Source organism: Larus michahellis, chromosome 2 (genome assembly GCF_964199755.1).
Source record: "Larus michahellis chromosome 2, bLarMic1.1, whole genome shotgun sequence".
Classification (NCBI taxonomy): domain Eukaryota; kingdom Metazoa; phylum Chordata; class Aves; order Charadriiformes; family Laridae; genus Larus; species Larus michahellis.
Genome location: NC_133897.1, coordinates 114109017 through 114128980, shown reverse-complemented (window position 1 = coordinate 114128980; position 19964 = coordinate 114109017). Strand labels below are relative to the sequence as shown.

General features: G+C 37.7%; 1 protein-coding gene across 15 annotated transcripts in view; it reads left to right on the top strand.

Moving 5' to 3' along the window:
- Positions 1–19964, top strand: part of PTPRM (protein tyrosine phosphatase receptor type M) — a 482403-nt gene that overhangs the window by 410349 nt on the left and 52090 nt on the right. For all 15 annotated transcript variants that reach the window (XM_074576689.1, XM_074576685.1, XM_074576684.1 and 12 more), the window contains 3 exons: positions 9778–9865; positions 15663–15739; positions 18576–18612. In XM_074576689.1, the coding sequence (XP_074432790.1) occupies positions 9778–9865; positions 15663–15739; positions 18576–18612 (202 nt within the window). The remainder of the gene's footprint in view (positions 1–9777; positions 9866–15662; positions 15740–18575; positions 18613–19964) is intronic.

The window sequence follows — 19964 nt, the reverse complement described above, 5'->3', positions numbered from 1 at the left end:
TCTTGTGAATTCTGAGCTCAGCACACTGTCTCAATTACAATGATTTATTAAGATAAAATCAGGCAAAAATATTACTGGATTTGCTAGAAATGTGTCAGAAGTCACCTTTCTTATCAGCATATGTGTCCAACATTTCAATGTTAATCACCTTCTATTAGAAATAATCTTCAGCAAGCAGATGACAGAAGTGCACGGTTATTAAATAGTACTTCTTCAAATAATATAGTTGCTCAAAGAGTAGTGTCCTGGCCTACAGTGTCAATCAAGTCATGGAAAGTAAGTATTTTGCCATGGGAAGTAAGTATTTTCCACTTCAGAGGGAGTTTCTTGGAATCCTTAATCCTTGTTTGGTGCGTTACATAGCATACGTAGGCAATTAGTGGAGTAGCTCTCCTCAATCACTACATAAAACATGAGTGAACAGAAAATTAACTACAATGCAAAGCTTACTGCTTCCATTAAATGCACACTATTGGTTTTCTTCTGATGACTGAAAAAATGTCTGTGTCTCTTCTTCTCCCCTCTCTCTCTTTTTTTCTCTCTCTATATTTTTCACTTTGATTTTCATGTATTTTTTCTTCTTTTTCTTTTTTTTCATCTTTTCATTTTTTCTTTCTTATTTTAAACCAATTGCAAACTCTTCTCTTTACTGTAGGAAAAAAAAATTCTGTAGTTCTTGCCTACTTTTTTCATAGCACATTGTATCTTTATGATCTGCTTTAATAACATTTCATTAGCTCTTTGGAACCATTCCCCGTGGCAAGCTTTTGTTATTTGTAAGGTAAATCACATATCATAGTGCTAATCTTTGGAGGAAAAATGAGCTAGACTCAGAAGAAATATTTAAATCTTCTATTAGTTTTTTTAATTAAACTTTAAAGTGCACGAAAAGATCCAAAATAATATTCTCAAAACTCTTAAGGTACCTAAAAACACTTAGTAGAATCCACCTGCCTGCAACATTCTGAGTTCAACAGAGAAAATCTAGGAGTGATGTACTTCTGAGTTCTAAGTAGTATTGTGGAAGGAATGTTTTGCTTGGCAGAAAGGCATTTGAAAATGAGTTGCTTGATTAAGAATTGGAAACAAAAACCAAGAAGAGACAAACCCACAGTTTTCCAAATTCTAATAGAGTAGCAATGCACAGGCATACAGCTACCCTTATGTAAATTTTAGTGACTCCAAACAGAGGGAAAGGGAATGAGAAGCAGAGTTGCAGCCAAGGAGGAAAGAGGAGTTGGAAGAAACCACTGCTAGGCTGTCATTCCCTTTCTTCTGCAAAGCTTACTCAACAGGAAGTCTCAAGGAGTCGTAGCAGATAGAGTGCAGATCTGTGATGCAAAAAACCAAAAGCCTGTGGCACCATTAACAGCAATATTGCAGCTTGCTCAGTCTGGAGGTTCCAGGCGTCTGTCGCTGTGGCTACTTGTAAAACCAGTGCAACAAAACAGCACCAGAAGTTAGCACTGTGACGTTGGAAAAAGGAGTGATTAGACTGATAATTTGGCAGCCAATAGCTACTTTGGATACCTTATCCTCTAATACAGGAGTGAGGCAAGTTTTCAAAGATGGGGGCAAAAGATGCACATTATCATCATCGTCATCGTTATCAATAATAATGATAATAATAACAACAATAACAACAACAACGGTAATAATAATAAGTGTTGTTAACTTTCCTGAATTAAGTCAAAGTTAGGTGGTCATAATGGTATCTTGGATACCTGCATTAGCTCAGAGTTGATGTCTCTGCCTTCACTCAATATCTTAAGTTACCTCTCCTTTTTGGCCTTACTCAAACCATGTCATAGTCATCAGGCTGAGTATTTTCCTTCTGTCCAAGTCATTTGAGGTATTTACATGTTACCCTTCTGAAGATGGTATAAAAAAGTTGATTAGAATTTATCTTAAAACCCTTATCCACACATTCAGTGCACTGTATGTAACCTCGAGTCCTGCCCTTTTTGCGTAAATACCTGTGTCTTGATAAGTAGGAATTCTCATTAAGAAGTAAATAACTATGTACCTTCTTTTACTCCTGTAGCGTGCAATTAACACATGTAATTACATCCTTTGGAAGCAAGGAGATAGCAGAGTTACTGAATAATGAAGCGGATAATTTTGTTCACAAAAGGATGGATAGTGCCGATGTGGTGATCAGTGTCTCACTGTATTTCCCCAGAAGAGGTTTCCTATCGAAGCACAGAAGTATTAGGTATTCAGCATAGCCTGCGTTCATTCACTTTATGTTCACAGACATTACAGTCACGAGTGTTGCTCCAGTTCACTGCGTTCTTGAGAAGGTACAAGGTATGATAGTTGTGAACAAAACTTTAATTACATAGTATGTTAAAAAAAAAGTGGGTGAGGAACAGGGAGATACAAAAATCCCACATGCTTTACATGAAGATGATTCGTTGAATCCTCCAAAAGCAGGAAATCTATTTTCATGAGAGGAAATAGGCACGGCTTGAGACCAACTTTAATTTTTTTCACACACAAGTTAAAAATAATATATCCTGCACATTAGTTACAGTGCAAGTGTGCATATTGTACCCAGAGGGTCCTTTCTATAAAAAAAGGATCATAAAATCCCATCAACATACTATATTTTTCTGCTGGAGATAAATCAGGAAGATTAATGAGGTTAAGTTATTGCTATCTAGTATGCCAGGGAATAAGTTTCTAAATTAGAATTTTAATTGTATGTTCTATTGCAGTCCTCTTACTAATTCACGTTTCACCATATTTCAAAATCTTTCCTTATATGGAAGTCTTAAAGAATTTTAAAGGAATGAAAGTAATGGAGTTTTTAAAACTTCAGTAGGTAAAATGGAAGTGGCTCTGAAAGCCTATAGAAACTAGGTTATCTCACAAATTTTTAGACCACTCTGCAGAATCTGTAAAGATTTCTATTCCTGCCGTTGAATCTTGTGTGTGTGCGGCACACACAAGATGTGTGTGTGATTCCACACACAAGGTGTGTCAGTGTTAGATACTAAGATAAGAAATGTCTTCAACGGATCTCGCGAATAAGTTGGTTTAAAAAATATACGGATAGCAATTCTTTGTTAGTTAGTATAGATGTACTCCATGACACTCTCTTTTGCAGTATGGCCATGGTTTAAGACCAAATGCCAGTTGGTCACTGGAGACTAAATGTACTCAGCTACCAAAATCTTTCAGTCACAGATATATGCAATTTTAGAAATTGCATGACTTCCCTGTTCCGCAGGAGAGAGGACACACTCCAGGAGAGACGTCAGGTGGGTCTGCGTGCTGGTTCCAGCCATGCCATGTGTTCTCCTACAGTATCTCTCAGGGGCCTCCTCCCTTGTCCTCTGGGTCCTCTCCCCGAGCAATCCAGGAGACTGTCAGGTATAGGAGTGGGTAGAAAAGAATACCTAATTCTTGGTTATCTTGTTCAAATGCATTTGACACCTAAAAACTAGCTTTCACTATGGCTGACACTCACGATCTTCTATTCCTGAAGGTTCTATTCCTATTCCTATTCTATTCAACACCTTCACAACTTTCATGGTGACTGACAAGTCGCTTTCACTTACGTTACTTCTCTATTCTTAAAACCAAGCTACTCTCTTGTCCTATAGCGTTAAGCGAATTTCATGTGCATGTGCTAACACTATTGTCAACTAGAGCTAACTCATGCTAACTGCTACAAGTATCTGTGTCATTAAAGGTACCACACCAAAGCAGTACAGGCATTTTAAGAGGTTTTCATTATGCAGCTATAGCTTAACCAGACTGGCCAGCTTTCCAGGGAGTACCAAAGCCTGTGACTTTAAAAATACAAATGTATTAGGAAATAGAGTAGCTGAAAGCATCTTGACACTGAAAAGTGAGCACACCAACACAATGACAGAATTAGTACCAGATTTTGTCTTACCGTGTGGTTTTAGTCCGTTTTTTGAAATCTGAATGCTAAGTCATGCTGCAGTTAGTCAGTGGAGGGGGTAACGATTCCCCTTCGATTTCCAGATCTTTGCTTTCCTATTCTTCGTCTTGTGTGTAATGGTAGACTAACCTAAATGCACCTAAGAAAGAAAAGACTCTGTATCCTACCTCTGGCTATGCAAGCCTTTATGAATGGATGTTTTCGGGTTTTTTACATCCGTTCATGGAGGCACAACTGCATAAAGGAGCACCAGGAACAGTGTTAGAGTTGCCGTATGTCAGAGTTTAAGACTAATCTGCACTTTTTATCTCACATTCAGAAAACCTTATGTAAACTGTCAGTCTAATTTTTCCAAAAAATTCCAAACAGAATGAGGGAGTTTTGGCGATAACATCAATATATTCTATTTGCAACAGTCTCTATTGTTTTTTTTTCCTTCCGTGTCCAGACCTAGGCTTTAGTAGCACACTGGTAAGTGCTTTATTACTGCTGAAGGCAGTTTACATTGATTAGATAGATTTTCACATTGGCTCTTGCAACAGACAGTTTTCAAGGGCAGACACAGTAAAATGTTTTTTTAAATTCCATTATTTGAAAACTGGACATAATTCTCAGTGATTGAAGCTGACAGAGAAGAACAAGCTGATGGTGAATATATTCTCTAGTGGCATGTTGTCATCCACAAATGCTTTCGGTGACCAAAGCAATGATTGAAGTATGAAGAGCTGCTTGCATATAGTGGGTTGCCATCTGTGAAATCTTCTACTACTGTTCACAAACATTTGGGGTGATCTATTACTTGCAGGTGATGCATTTTCAGTGATAAAATCTTTCCTCAAAGTGACTAGAAGATTAAAAATGTTGCTTCATAGCATGGACCTCTCTGCAGATTTCCTTAACATAACTATCAATGACTCTTCCTTCTTAATTTCTTAACAATCTAAATACTCAGGTATTAACAACTGCATGTGATTATTTCAATTTTCTCTTTAAAAAAAACAGTTCATGTCATTAAGTAACAAAAACATCCTCGCATGCCAGATATTTTGCAGATTCTGAATACTGAAAAACCAATGAACTGACAGATTTACTGTACTCATAAATCTTGCCCTGTTCATTGAATGAGCCTGAAGGTCCTTGTCCTCGGAATGTTTATGGACCTGCATAAAATAAAAAGTATATTTGCTAGGGTTTGTAAATAGAAGGAAGAGTCTAATGCAACACTAGGATCTTAACTCAGAGTTTAATGGATGCATTTTTTTCCATCTGTAATCTGCACATACAAAGTGGACATAGCAGTAGTAAAGGGTGATATATTCAGGTAAAACTAGGGACGTATCTTCACTATCAAACTCGGGGCATTTTAAGCATCTAATTTAGCTGCAACTCAAAGGACCTATGGTAGAAATGTAAGTTTTTTCTATATCTAATTGAGTTTAGATTAGCTAATTGAGCTTAGACGAGGACCTCCACTAGGACCACCGACAGTTGTCTGGTCTGACCTAAAGTAGACAGTGTGCGTAACTCTGTACATAGTTTAAAAACAAATTCAGGGACATGTATAACTGAATAGGTCAAATTACTCATTTTGCTAAAGTACATCTTAATCTGGTTATCTAGAAATAGCAATGGAAAAATGGATGTTATCAGAGGACAAATTTAGGGCCAATCAGGAAAATCAGACATCATAAAGAGTCATACATTTGAAAACAAACCCACAGATCAAACTTAAGATTGTTACGCAGTGGAATATGCCTTTATTTGTACCTCTAAATAATATTCTTGCTTATTAAGTAGGCAGAGCAAGATTTAAGATGTCTTTAAGTTCTCATTTCTTTGCTTGTAAGAGCTTGCATTTTGTAAAAGACATCGTAGGAGACTAACGCTGTTGTCACCTAGCAACTACGAAGTATTTTTTTAAAAAGTTGCTGCTTGGCTTTGGATTTAAAATAAAAATAGTAATTCTGCTCAACACTTTACATTTGTAGATCTTAAAGTACTTACAAAGATGCATTATTTTTACTATCCTTAATTGGAAGCATGAAAATCTAGGATGGAAAGTGTGTTGCCAAAAATGAAAATCAACAGAGCTACAAATTACATATTGAAAATCTCACGCTAGTCTCCACGTTCCAGCCTCTTCAAACTGTATTTTATATAGGTCCCTTCCAATATTTTCTGGTCTTATGAATTTTAAATGAGGAAAGGGAATAATTTAAAAAAATCTGTATTTGCAATGATTATCTCCCCCTCTTATTTGAGATATTGCAGTTATTTTCTAGTCTGAGGGTCACAGTGAATTAGCCCTTGGCAAATATTTAATTTTTAATGGAAACCAGTGCAGCATTGACTTAAAGCAAGCAAAAGCTTCACGTGCATCCTAAGATGATCCTGCTGCTGCATCACTGGCCAGTTCTCATGCTGCATAGACACCAGTTCTGTATAATTCAGGCTTTTTCAGAAACTGTTTTATCCTGATTATTGAAATATTTTGAAATAACAGAATGACAGTTGACATTGCATGCTGAAATGTCTGCTGGAACAACAGCTGGCTTGAAAAGTGTTTCATTTTTCACGTAGATCATGGAGGCTGGGTCGCCAGTGATTTGAGTTAAAGAAATACTTATTTTAAATGATTTGGGAAACGTCCTACACTCATTTTCGGTTTTCCATTGCCCTTGCCAGACATTTGGTGGAATGAAGCTGTTTGGGGTCATATTTCTTCCTAACAGTCCACATTTCTAAGAAACTTTTAAGGACGAATTAGAATGAATAGCCGCTAAGATAATGTGTGGGCTGCTGTGCAGCAGTCTCCCTGGAGAGTGATATGTCAGGAAAGACATTAAAAAAATTTCTGTAATGAAACATATATTTCTTACAAGTAAGGAAGGATCTTGACAGATCATCTGTTATGAGGTATCTGCTCTGTTCTTTACTTGTGGGACAAATGGGATTTCTCCTTATAATTCATTGTGGATTATCATTCTGTTGCGGTTTGTGTAATGGCAGCACATGGGGAATTTCGGAAATGACACTCCAGCTGTCTTTTACAATAACTGTTTCTTTTTATGCTTTTGCACTGTAATACCTCTTCCTTCAAATTATCTTCTCTGTACACTTCTTATTGAAATAGCTGTGTGTATCCCAAAGTGAATTAAAAAGAAAAATGTATCTACATAAATTAGGTCTGTTCTCCCTATGTGATAGGTTTTATTTCATTCACTAATTTATTGATAAAAAATGGAAGGAAAATATATATATGGCGCTCTTTTTCTACAATACATTTTTAATGCAGTCAATATGCAGTAGCTGGAAATGTAAATCTATCTCCTGGTTTTTGGTTTTGTGTGAGGTTTGATATATATGTATTCTAAAGAATAGAATTATCTATGTTGCAGATATATTATTAGGATATATTTTATCTGTAAGGCTCGTTAAGCTTATCATTGTTTGGGAAGTTCCAAGCAGGTGGGAGAAATTGAACCCGTACATTAGCAGATGAGAAGCAGACGAGCTGCCCAAACGAGCACATTGCCTATTGTATATCTTCCCTGAATTCAATACCGTGCAAATCTTTCCCACTTGTCTCCGGAGATTTACTTTAATCGATTGGTTTAAAGCAATTTTGTAAAAGTTCATTAGTGGGACAGGGAGAAACGAGAAGTCCCTAGGAGGATATTTGGGTCCTCCATATTTCAAGGTATAGGCTTGGGAGCTTTATCAGCAGGACTCTTTCTCTTAACAGCACGTGTCATGGTTAGTGAATTAAACCCCAAACCATTTCCTGGGTAATGTCTTACGGATCAATTCTGTGAACTAGTCTCTAGCAGAAGGACTGTTAGAAAACTAGTAGTAGTCTATCTACCTGCCTGAAACACAAAAGCCTGAGGAAGATACCAGGTCAAGGTTTAGAACGTATGAATGATAAGTTTGTTCTGCCTTTGGAGCTTTGCTGCTGAACATTTCCATCTCTATTTTGCCTTTCACTATGTTTAATTTGTTCATCATCCAGTGTTGTCTCAGCGTAAGCGTGGAATTTGCAAGAAATTGAGACATAGGTCTTTGCCCATGGAGAGCAATTCCTTCTGCAGTCCAGTCTGGGTTATTACAGGAATATTTTCCATGCAGCCTGAGTTGAGAGTGCTCGGGAGTGGGAGGGCTTGCTTGCCTTAGATGCCGTTGGCAGATACATAATCAGATATTGATTGGCGCCTTTTTGGCAAACAGCCACAAAGCTGTAAATCATTTTAGGATTTGCAGGGACGCACTTCTCTATCCTGGCAGGAATATGCATTTCTCAGAGCTGTACCCAATGATGGTACGCCATGATTAGGGGGAAACTTACATCATTTTTATCATTATCGTTTTAATCATTTAAATTTGCAAACCTTTAAAAATCTTCTAAGCAGTTGTGGAGAGATGAATTACAAACAAATTGAAGCTTTTTGACAAGGCTTCTGTTTTTCTTTACAGTTATTATTTACAAACTTTTTAGAAATAATCCATGCATTCCCAGGAGTTTCCGTATCATAAGTTGGAAGGCAGCACTCTAATGAACTTATTAAAAGAAAATTCATATTATACACTGAATGGCCCTGTGTTCCATTCACTTCAGCAAGAGATCAAGGGTTTGTTTTGACTTTTATGTTCTTTACTAATGGAAATCATTGGGATTTGAACAACAGTGCATTTCAAGTATGAGGGCAAAGGACACTCATGGTAGTCCATTTAGTGGGCATTATCTATTTTAAACCACTCAGAACGCGTTGAGGTCTTGTGAGAGAGATACGAACTTCCCAAGGTTTTCCCTGTTTAGTTTGGGACTTAGCCATTTTTGACTTCTGTTACCGGAAAAGTAAATCATGTATCTTCATGTCCCTCTTGAATCAAAAGGTTTAGTTTCCTGATCATTCTAGTAAAAAGATCAAATCATGAGTTAAAACCAGCCATCATCCTGATAGAATTCCACCGGCTTGTTTGTCAACTAAATGTTTTTAACACAAGATTAATATTTTAATACTTACTACAATTTCAGTGATAAAATGCATCTACATTATATGACTTACAATGCATAAATTAAGAAATGGTGTAAATGCTCTTTTAGACCACAGAATGCACAGGACAGATAGGGCATAACAACTTGCTTGCTGCCATTTTGGCAGCTTGTGTGTTTTATTAACGCTAAAATGTATTTTTAGCACCTTCTACTTTCTTATTTTCATTAAACTTATTAACTACAGTGCAGAGGTTGGGTGAATATTAGATTATGTTTTTCACAAAGTCACGTTATTTTTATTCTCTGACAAAATAATCATCTTGCTGGTATCATAAATTGTGTTCAAAAAAACCCCACACATGCTAGTTGAATCCAGATTTTTTAAAATGCCCATATATGTTTAGACCCATGAGGTCATCTGCCAAGAAGTAAGTGAAACTTGTGGATATGTCAAAAATAAAACACGTTAGTATAGTGTGTAATTCTGCGCTCAAATACTGGAGCAACTCCAACACTGATGATGAAGCTCCTTCAGCTTCGTGTGTGTGTATGAGAACTATGCAGAGAATCTGGATAGCCCAAATGAAGGACTCGGTGTCGCAAGCAGGCAACTTTGTGAAAGGTTTAATAGACTTCACGTGTAAATAATTTTTCTTGCTATTACCCAAATAATCTCATGTCAAATTTTAGATAACATCTGGAGCTATGCATAAATACGGTTTAAACAGGAGGCTGATCTTTCTGCTCAATTGGCTAAATGACACTTTAACAATACCTGCAAGGACTGTTTGCCTTTCTCCTTGGATTATCCGTAAGGTAACTGTTGCTGCCTGCTTTTCTTAATGTCATTTCTTTCCTTTTTTAGAGTTTCTTTGAAGGACAGTCTGCACCGTGGGATTCAGCTAAGAAAGATGAGAACAGAATGAAAAATAGATATGGGAATATCATTGCATGTAAGTGTTGACAACATAATTGTGCACTGTGTTAACTTCCCTTCAGAACTGGATAAGAATGACCACCAGCCTCGTGCTCACATCAGGTTTATATTCCTCTTCACTAATTAAGAAGATAAAAGTGAGGGAAGATGTTACTTTTTTTTTCTTGAGAAAACTGTCAGATTTAATGCATTTTCTCAACTAGCCTCTTGTATACCTTCCATCCTGTGATCAGCGTTTGGCTAATGGAGAATGACACCTTTAACCAATACTCGGCTCTAACAGCTCCCAGACTGCTCCTGGCAGCTTAGTGAAAGAGTACCCATGATCACGTCAGTACCTTGATACTGGGTTTTGGATATTGTAGGAGTGGACAATACTGCTGCTTAAGTATTCCTTGATAACAGTTACAGCTATCCTGACTTACCCTCTTAATTCTAGACAGACTCTAAAGAAAAAAAAACCAGGATCTATATGTTTTACTTAAAAATACCAAGCTTGGTAAAGATTAGATATACTAATAATCAAATAACTTGAGGAGACGATAGCATGCTTTGGTGAATGACCCCTAAATCTGGCATTATGAGGTTGCAAAACATTGTGGCAAGGGATGCTGCACATGAACACGGGGGCAGAAAATATATCAACTTCGGTAAAATTGTATTATTATTTACACACTGGTGGCGTTGCACTTAACAGGTAAGTTCCCGGTGTGTATGTAGGTGATGATCCCTTCCCTGATTGTCCCTTCACCATCCAAGTTTAAGATACCTGTTTCTACTGGCCAGCCAGAAAACGAAGCAGGTGTAAGCAGAGAAATAAGCAGCAGCCACAGCATGTCGGAAGATTTGTAAGCATGAAAATGAACGATGGTCTTTAAGGAGGGATCATTTAATGATACTACAGGAGTTTAGAAATCATGTATAACCCTAGGTGCATGGGACAGCGTAGAAGAATAAACAGTGCTGAACGTTTGGAGGACCTGTGGAAGGAGTATGTAATGCGTATTTACACTGCCTAACTTCGGCACCTAGTCTACATGCTCATCTGGGCACAGATCTTCCGAGGTTTCCTCATCAGTGAACTACGTGGACATGACAGAAGGGAGGACAGCTCTTCTAGAGAAATTATTCAGAAATGGAGCCCATTTGAATGCTTCTGAATCACCACCTCAGGAGGTCCTCTTTGCAGTGGTTGCACAACGAGTCTAGAGAGACCAAGTCGTAATGTGGTGACCTACAGTAGATGGTATGAATAGGCCTTTATATCACTGTGGCCCAGCTGGGCTGAGACAGTCTACAAAGAGAAAAGAGCTCTGTAACTTGCTGCAGAAGGAGAAGGAGAACCTGCAGGAAGTGCTTGTGGAAGCAGAGGCCAGTTATGCACAAGACACTATCTGCCATATCATTTTGAATGGACATGGTAGTATTGCTGTGTATTTTGGATGTATACTGTGCTACTTACTGAAAAAGGAAATGAAATCCTCTAGGGAAATGTGAATATCATGATGGGCTGGAGCATATGCAAAAGAAGATAAGTTAGCTAGATGTGTTCTGCTTGTTTCCCTCCAAGCAATCTTTAATGTGTAACAAACTTGTTATTTTGTGAGGATGTAGCAATACATTAGATGACTATTATCACTTAAGTAAAAATACTGAAGGCAAAAATAAGAATAGCAAAAAGTTTTATGTTTATCCTTCCTTTGTGAAATTTTATTTACAGCCCAAGCCTATGACAACAGATCTTCTCTTTTAGTCGGGTTTAGTGTTGTCAGTCCCCTCTTTAACATCACATTAGCTGTCACCTTACACTTTGACACCCTTTGGTTGAAGAAAGCAGAAGGCTACTAGTGCTGTATGTCTGAGGTAATGAAGTGGTGAGTAGCCAAGGGAAAACAAGTAAAAGATATTAGATACACAAATCAATGGCAATTACAAGTGATACTGAAGGCTTTGTGAGAGGGCAAATATAACTCAGATCATTTAGATCTCAATTTACTTCTAAAGTCCTCACTATTTAGCAAAGGGAAGGAGTTGGATGGAGTTGTTATCAATAACACTTCCTATTTATGTGTCTGTGAAGACACAGGGAACACAAGTTAAAAAGAAAATCCATTAGAGTTAAAGGCAATATCTTAAAAGAGAAGCTGAAACTGTACACAGTTTGTTATTTGTTAAACATATGTATTCAAATGGGGTAGTTAACTGTTTAATTATTTTATGTGGCTTTTTGCTGCCTAAATGATCGCTTGTCTCAGAGTCTGAGAGTACAATTTTAGCGGGCCACTTTTGAAAATTTGTCCCAGGTATTTGTATAACATATTTGCTTTAGCTGAAAAGCATTTTACTAAATTGCCCTTTTATACTATGTTTAAAGACTTAAAAAGACGATGGTTTGGGTGCCACTGACTATGGGTACATGATTATAATGAAATGTATGTTTTTTCCTGTAAAACATTTAATGTATTTTTTTCCATCCATTTATCCTCTTTATTTAAATTTTCCCCAAGATACTACTGTTACATTATTGTTTGTAGTCATTATTGCTCTCCGAGGGAACTAAAACAATAGCACCAGGCGTCCAGCATTGGCCAGCATTGGCAGGAGGTTGTCAAAATGGCAATATGCTTTACATTACTGAAGTGCTGGGCGTTTAATTGGCTGCAGGCATGCCCTGCCCACTGTATGAAAGTGGCTACAACTGGTGAGCCGCTGTATCAACAAGCCCCATGGTGATGATCAGAGTCACCCACAGAAAACGTGCTCCTCCTTTTCTGAACACAGAAAGATTTGTGCTTTCTCGTTAGGAACTGAAACTAGCATGAATGCTAAATGAATCTTTTTTTACCTAAGAAAAAGTCTCGTTCTGTCGTAATTGTGTAAGGTTATGCATGGATTTTGGTAAAATCCATTGGGTTTTCCTCAGGAGAGATCTTGAGGTAGTTTCGGAATGGGGGGCTTCTGTATTTATTTTTACCTAACTCAATATTGACTAAATGAGAAGAGAATATTGATCACAGCTTTTAAAAGCAGCTAAAGATTTTAGGTGAGACATTTATAAAAGGCTTGATTTGCAAAGAATCAGCAAGGCACGTCCCAAGGAAGGGTCATTGGCTAGGCATACTAATCAACCAGCTACTCGAGGGGCTTCTTAGAGATCACAGTCTGCGGGCTGGCATACACCTGTTGTAGGTAACGTGGGGGGAGCGAGAATAAAATGCTTATATTCATTATCTATTACCATTTTCCACAAAGACAAATGGATTCTAACATAATTCATTTTGAAAGCTTAAGTGATCAGCGCAGAGTTAAATTTGATCTCCTAATAGAGGGCTATCAAAATAACAGTGAGCTGGAAAAGAGAGTATTTAAAAGCTACAAAAATTGTCAAGAGCAGCTGATGTATAAAGGAAAAAAATACCCTAAAAATCTAGACAGTTAACCTAGCGGCTATTTAAGAATTGACACACATGTTGGAAGAATATATGGCTTGTGTACCTCTCGGGTTTAAATCTACTTGACATAAGCACAGGCATAGACAGAGTAACATTTCTTTTTGTTGACCAAAGAATTTTTTCAAATCAAGAAGTGTTGCCACACAGCAAGGAGTTAACTAGAGTTTTAAAAGCAACAAAAAAAGGGAGTCACTCCAGCTCCACTGCAAATGAATGGGTATTGAACAGTCCATTACCTCCAGAATTCCCCAAAACTTAGCTGAGAATGCACTACTAGAAAGGATGCACGTGAGAAGAAAGCAGTTCTTAGGTGACCTAGGACATCTGTGCAGGACCAACCACGAGAGACTCGTGTTATTCCACAGTGACAGCTGAAGGCTAGGCAGTATATCCCGGGGTATGTGAAGTGGCATGAGATGTTTGTGCTTGGACAACTAAATCCTGCCCTAAGTAACATAAAAGCGGAGATCTTTACTAGCCTGGGCTGGCCAGCGAGAATGCTTTTAAGTCAACAATGCAGGAAATCATGAAGATGTGGATGAAAACACACCATGAGTTCAAGCAAGCTTGACTTCTGGAGTCTGCTGACTTCAGCAGAAGATGGAGCAGGTCCCAAAACTGTAAATGCAGCAACCATGTCTAGAGCTTAGAAAGTTCCTAATGTGGTATCTTCCTTAAGCAAGATGGATTTTAAGAATTTACCAAACCTCTGTTCAAAAGAAACTGATAAACAGCTTAATTTAGCGGAGAATAGCCCAGCACTTGGATAAGCGTAGCTTGGTAGGCTCAGACCAGCACGGGTTATGTAATGGAGAGTCACATCTCTATAAATGTTTAGTCTTGGAAAATCCAATAAGGAGGCTGAAAAGGCTGACCTGGTGAACGTAATTGATTTGAATATTCCAACAGGTTTGGAAAAACTCATTCTTGAAAACTAGTGGGTGAAATTATCACAAGAAAATAGCAAAATAAGAACTGTGTGGAACCTAGACTTACTATATTTGGTTTACAGCTGCGCTTTTTCTCACTCCCAAGGGAATCCTAGGGAAGCAAATGAGGCTCTGAGATCTGTAGTCCCTGAGACTTGGAGCATAAAAGAGGATAAAATAAAGAATTTGCCTCTCCTTTCCTACTCAGTCATTTGAAAATCTCTTGACTTCTAATTCTAAAACAGTGTTATTTCAAGAACCACTTGCCCTCTCCTTTCTCCCCCATAATGTGGGAAAATATTATGCTACTTATGATGAAGTTGGATTTTTAAGCCACTTCATGTTCTTTCATTCATTTCTTGTCTCTTAGGATTTTTAAAGTTGAAAAAAATAGCTATTCAGAACATGGGTGGCAGGTTTCAGGTGCTCTAATGCTTATTTACATTTACAACAAAATAATGACAGTCATGAAGGTCTGTCGTCAGCTGCAAGTGATATTAGCTCAGCTAGCAAGCAGCATTCAGAAACAATAATATACAGGTATCTAATTATAATGCAAGAGTAACTTGTAAACAAAGCAGCAGTAAAGTGGCTATTTACCAGCTCTCCATCCTTGAGATCATAGCCTCAAATTGTTTTATCAACAACTTACGCACCATTCTGGAAAAGCCATTGTGTTTGGTTGTTTTCGAACCAAGAGAATCAAGAGGAGCATATGAAGTCTCAAAGAAGAAGAAGCCCTGCCAGCACAGAGAGATTCTTTTTTGAAGAGGGGGATCATCTAGCCTCTAGCACTTCTCCAGCGTTGCTGTGGTATCGTAAAGAAAATGAGGCAGCTGACAAGAAATGAATTCATGCCATGGTGTCTTGGATTGGAATATGGAAAATGGAGTTGAAAGTGTTTGCACATTCCTGGATAGATATAGATGTCCACAGTGGAACAAAATTCAGTCACAAAGACATTATATGACTGCTTTGGCTTCGTCATTATTTTATTTTGCTTTCTCCCTCACTGAAAACATAATGAGTTTCCTTCAGAAACTATGAGGTGGCAGTATGTCTTGTAGAATCACTTCAGCTTATTTTGCGTACCAGCAGAAGCATTTCCAAATGACTAAACCTTTGACAACTTAATGTTACTTACTTTACTAACAAAAGGTTTGGGGGGTTGTCAAGGCAAAAACCATAATTGCAATGGATTTCACATTAGAAATATTTAAGACATTCAGACTGAAAATCAGAGGCGATTTGGAAAGCCTTGCAAATGACTGAAATGAAGATTAAATGTAGATACAGTGTTTTCACGGACAACAAAACAAGCATGAACTTGCGAATACTGAGGTTTCGGTTGACTTTAGTGTTTTGATGAAGGCTGTGTTAACTGAATGTGTCTTTAATTACTTTTTTTTTCTCTCCATTGATCCCATTTCAGATGATCATTCTCGAGTGAGATTGCAGCCCATTGAAGGAGAAACAAGTTCCGATTACATCAACGGAAATTATATTGATGTGCGTATACTGGTGTAGTCAACAAACAACGTTGTGTTCAGTCAAAGAGGCAACTCTTATTATTCTCATGCTACTCATAATTTGTAATAGATATCACAGCTAATGTCAGCTGCTAAACATCATTGGAAAGTATTGTCTTTGGAAGCTAGATGTACACTAAAGGAAAAAAAAAAGCCTCAGAGGTTTTGTCAATAAGCAAATGGAAGGAGTAATTTCCTCAATCTGCCACTAGTCGAAACCTTGCCAGCAGCACTGTATGGCTACTTTGCCTGCTGGTGCTTATATGGGCAAACAAAATGTTATTTTCACTTTCTGTCAACAGCTTGGCATCATTCCACATTTAAAAGAAAGCTGTTTGCATATTAATGTGACAAAACTCTGTAATGCCTAATGCAGAGATTTGCAATCTCTTGTCATCTCTGCACTTTTAAGTCGCCTTCAAAGTATATTCTGCAGCTGTTAACCGGTACTTCTAATGCAAGCAAGACATTTCATTAAATATGTAGGCTGTTTAATTATTGAAGGTGGCTTCTTTGTTCATTCTGCATCATGTTAACTTAATGTTTTACATTAGAATAAATTCTTTAAGAGACAAGGTGATTTTGGTTGAAAGAATGAACTCAAAAGTAGAATTGAAAATCATTATTAAATCAATACTATCTAAAGCCAGAAATCTATGGATAGCAAAGATAATAATTTTATTATTTACACGGGGTGCTAGATGTCGCTAAGTAAAACAAGTGTTGCTTCACAGGAAACTGCGTCTTCTAAAGATCTCTTGTTCAGCAGTGCCATCTTTGAAAAATGGTGTCACAGTTTGCAGTTCAAATTTAATCACCAGTATGAAACAGGAATACAACAGATGTTTTTCTCAGAGTATGAAGCAACTAGGGCTGTACAAGAAAAGTAGGTATTCCAGCTGTAACAATCTGAAGTCTGAAGTTGGAACTTTCTGAAGATTTTCCCTTCTACTGATGTTTATTAGCATGTTCAAGAACCATTAAGTTAAGCCCAGATTTCTGCTCAGTCCCTTGCTGTTTGAAAGAATAGCACAGTCACCAAGAAGCAGAGACACATGGAAATATATTTCATTGGGCATCCCACTAAACTCTAAAGGGAGTAGTCTGTCATGAAAGGAAAGAGAGGGTTCACACTGGGGACCTAGGTTTGCATTCACTTTCACACTTTCTCCAACATTCAGGATTGTTCTCATTTTAGGCTACTAGTATGTTCTTGTGTCAGGTTTGGTCCTGACTCTAAAATATTAGATGTGAGGAATAAGGATTTGGACCATACAGTCTCCATTAAAATGCGGGTAAGATAGCTGCATAGCGACCTTTTTTTTTACGTGTGGAAGTACAAGAGGATGGGGAGAGTGCAGCTGTAAAAGAAACAGAGGGTGAGAACCAAAAAAATTCTCTCCCTTTCTCTTCAATTCTTCCCCAATTCTCTTCATTGCAAAGCTTGGAGGACTGCAGACATCTTCCAAAGACAACTCTGCCACAAAACACAGCATTTTTTGTTTGTAATCTTTCTAGTCAGGTTTCCGTTAGAAATGCTTGTTTTTCTACTACAGAAGCAGCTGCAATTTTACTCTTGCATGTGATTATTAGTACAGTTGTTGTGTTGTCAGAATAAACATGTTAATAAGGGAATGGCATGGTCATAGACACTATGAAATTTTAATGGATAAAAGAGAGGGGCAGTGATTATGCTGTATTTTTTCCCATGTGTTTTTTCACTGGGAAACAGAATCATTTGATCCCAGACACTAAGGATATTAGATAACACATAGCAGAAAAAAATCAGCTCTGTGGCTATATGAACACTTCTCAGTTCATAGACTTCCAAATTTTACTTCAACGGCATGTAAAGGAATCAATTCTGTAGTTGATGCTATTCTTTCTGTAATATTCAGGGTATCTTCAGTTGGTTTGAGTCTTTCCCTCCTTGCATCACTACCATGCCCCTTGCTGTTTTACAAAGAAATTGCAATGGCACACAAGCTACAGCTTTAAGGTCTTCCTCTTGATGTCTGAAAACACATCATAACGATTATTAAAAGATTAACACTGGTATAACTGAATTTATCAACATACAAGTGCATGATCTAAACCTTCGTGGACACTCCCATCATGTCAGAAACTCAAATACTATAAAAATGGTATTGTTCCTTACTGGCAACCTATTCAATGTTGCAAAGAATCCATAGGTATTAGTCTTTATTGCACAGCCAGCTTGTGATTAAGTCTCTCTTGTCATACGAGAAACAGAGAATTGTTTTAAGTTCTTCCTATTTAGATGTGAACAAGCATATTCGTACCAAACCATTTAGTCAAAGAATTTACCCTCCTTTTTACTGTTCAGAAACAAAACATAAACAAATCACAGTGGACGGAGTGAACATCCCCCCACCATTCCCCAGGCTGAATGCAAATCTAGCATTCTTTAGCTGTTAAAAAAGGGATAGGCTTTGCACTCAGAAGCAGTAGCTTGAAGGTATATCTCAGCCTCCATGAGCATCTGATGCCATTAGCTGCAAGTGCTAGAGAGGATTTCATGCTGTTCATTTTCAGCAGAGCCAACAAGGGACTGAAAGAACATATTACTTCTGTCCCCTAATGTACAAGGCTGCAACTTAAGTACCTCGCAGAAAACACATTGGCTTCTTTTTCCCCTTCTCCTTTGCCCTTCCCCAATGGAAAGAACTTTTGCATCTAATAGGTTATCTGTATTGTTCTGATTTTTACTGAATGCTACTCTAAATGCAGTGTCACTCATAGCAACATAGCCGATGTGCATATTGCTTATATTTTTTTTTTCCAATTTATTTTAGGGTTATCATAGACCAAATCACTACATTGCTACACAAGGTAAGTTTATCATCCCTTCTTTTTGGCTATGTGAGGCTAAGAGGTTTGGGTACTTGGATTACAGTTTATACTCTTTAATATGTATTCTTGCCACAGTCAATATCTAGGACAGAGTAGACTCAATCACTTTGGTAGAAGCAAGCAAATTTAATTCTTATCTAATTTTCATGTATGTCAAGTAAGCGGTCCTTTACCTTTGTGTTCAAATAGGTTTTGAGTAGAAAAGCAAAATACATCCTTTTTGGCAGAAGTTACTCAACATGTTCTTACCCATGAAAAAAGAAATGTCGTGGTAGAAACATTGAGTAAACTTTTCACAGAGACAATAGTGTCGTGAAAGTGTACGTTCTCTTAATTGTTTAATGATAACCAGGCTTAAGGTCCTTAAAATACAAAACACTTCAATTAGCAAGTTTTAGCAGAGCACCCAAAGATATACTATGTTTGCAAGGGGGTTCCTCAAAGGGATCTAGAGAACCAATTTTATAGGGTATCATTTAAAAGCTTGCTTGTGAACAAGAACCTATTCCTTTGTCAAAACACAAATTAATTTTCAATTTGTACTTGTCTTCAAAGACATAATTTGCCCGTTCTGATGCGCTTCTTATTTATTTTTTTGGTCAAGCTCAGAGCTGGAACAGGTGGGGAAGATGAGTCTTCTGTGACTGCTTAGTTATAATATTGAACAATATGCCAATCTCCTGCCTGTGCTTGGTTAGCATACGTGTGAAACTTTGATTGCTCCTCCACTGCTTGGAGGGAATCTTCTCTGTGATAGGTATTCTGTGACAGAGCTTCCTGCGTTTGCCCGTGGATCTGAAGAAGTTAAGCTGCACCCGCACACATTATTTCAACACATGCCCAACCTTTTAAGAGAGCCAGCTGGAGTACTGAGTATAATACACTAAAATAATCTTACCATGTTGGATTTAGATATATACTTTTTAATGGCTTTTTATTAAAGCAGAGAAAAAGTTCTTGGCCATGTGAAATAGGAGGTCTTACTGTGATTTGAGTTGTCCCCTAAGTAACCCAGAGTCTGCAGCCTCCGGTCCCCACTTCTAGCACTGGTAGGCTTCCTGTCTCTGCCTTTAGACCAGAATTAGAATTTGTGATCTTAGAAGATGAGCCATTTAAATGTGCTGCTTCTTCCACTTCTGCTACCTATCCGCCATCCCTCAGTCCCATGGGCTTTCTACAGATGAGCCAGACAGGAAAACTAGGACAAAAATGCAGCATTTGCTTTATTCCTGTTGGGCTTTTACGTCTTCCTCTTCTGAGAAGAAATGGATTGTTCCATTTAACCTTTAGCTGATGATGCTGTTAGTTTTCACCTTTAATTGAATCCTAAA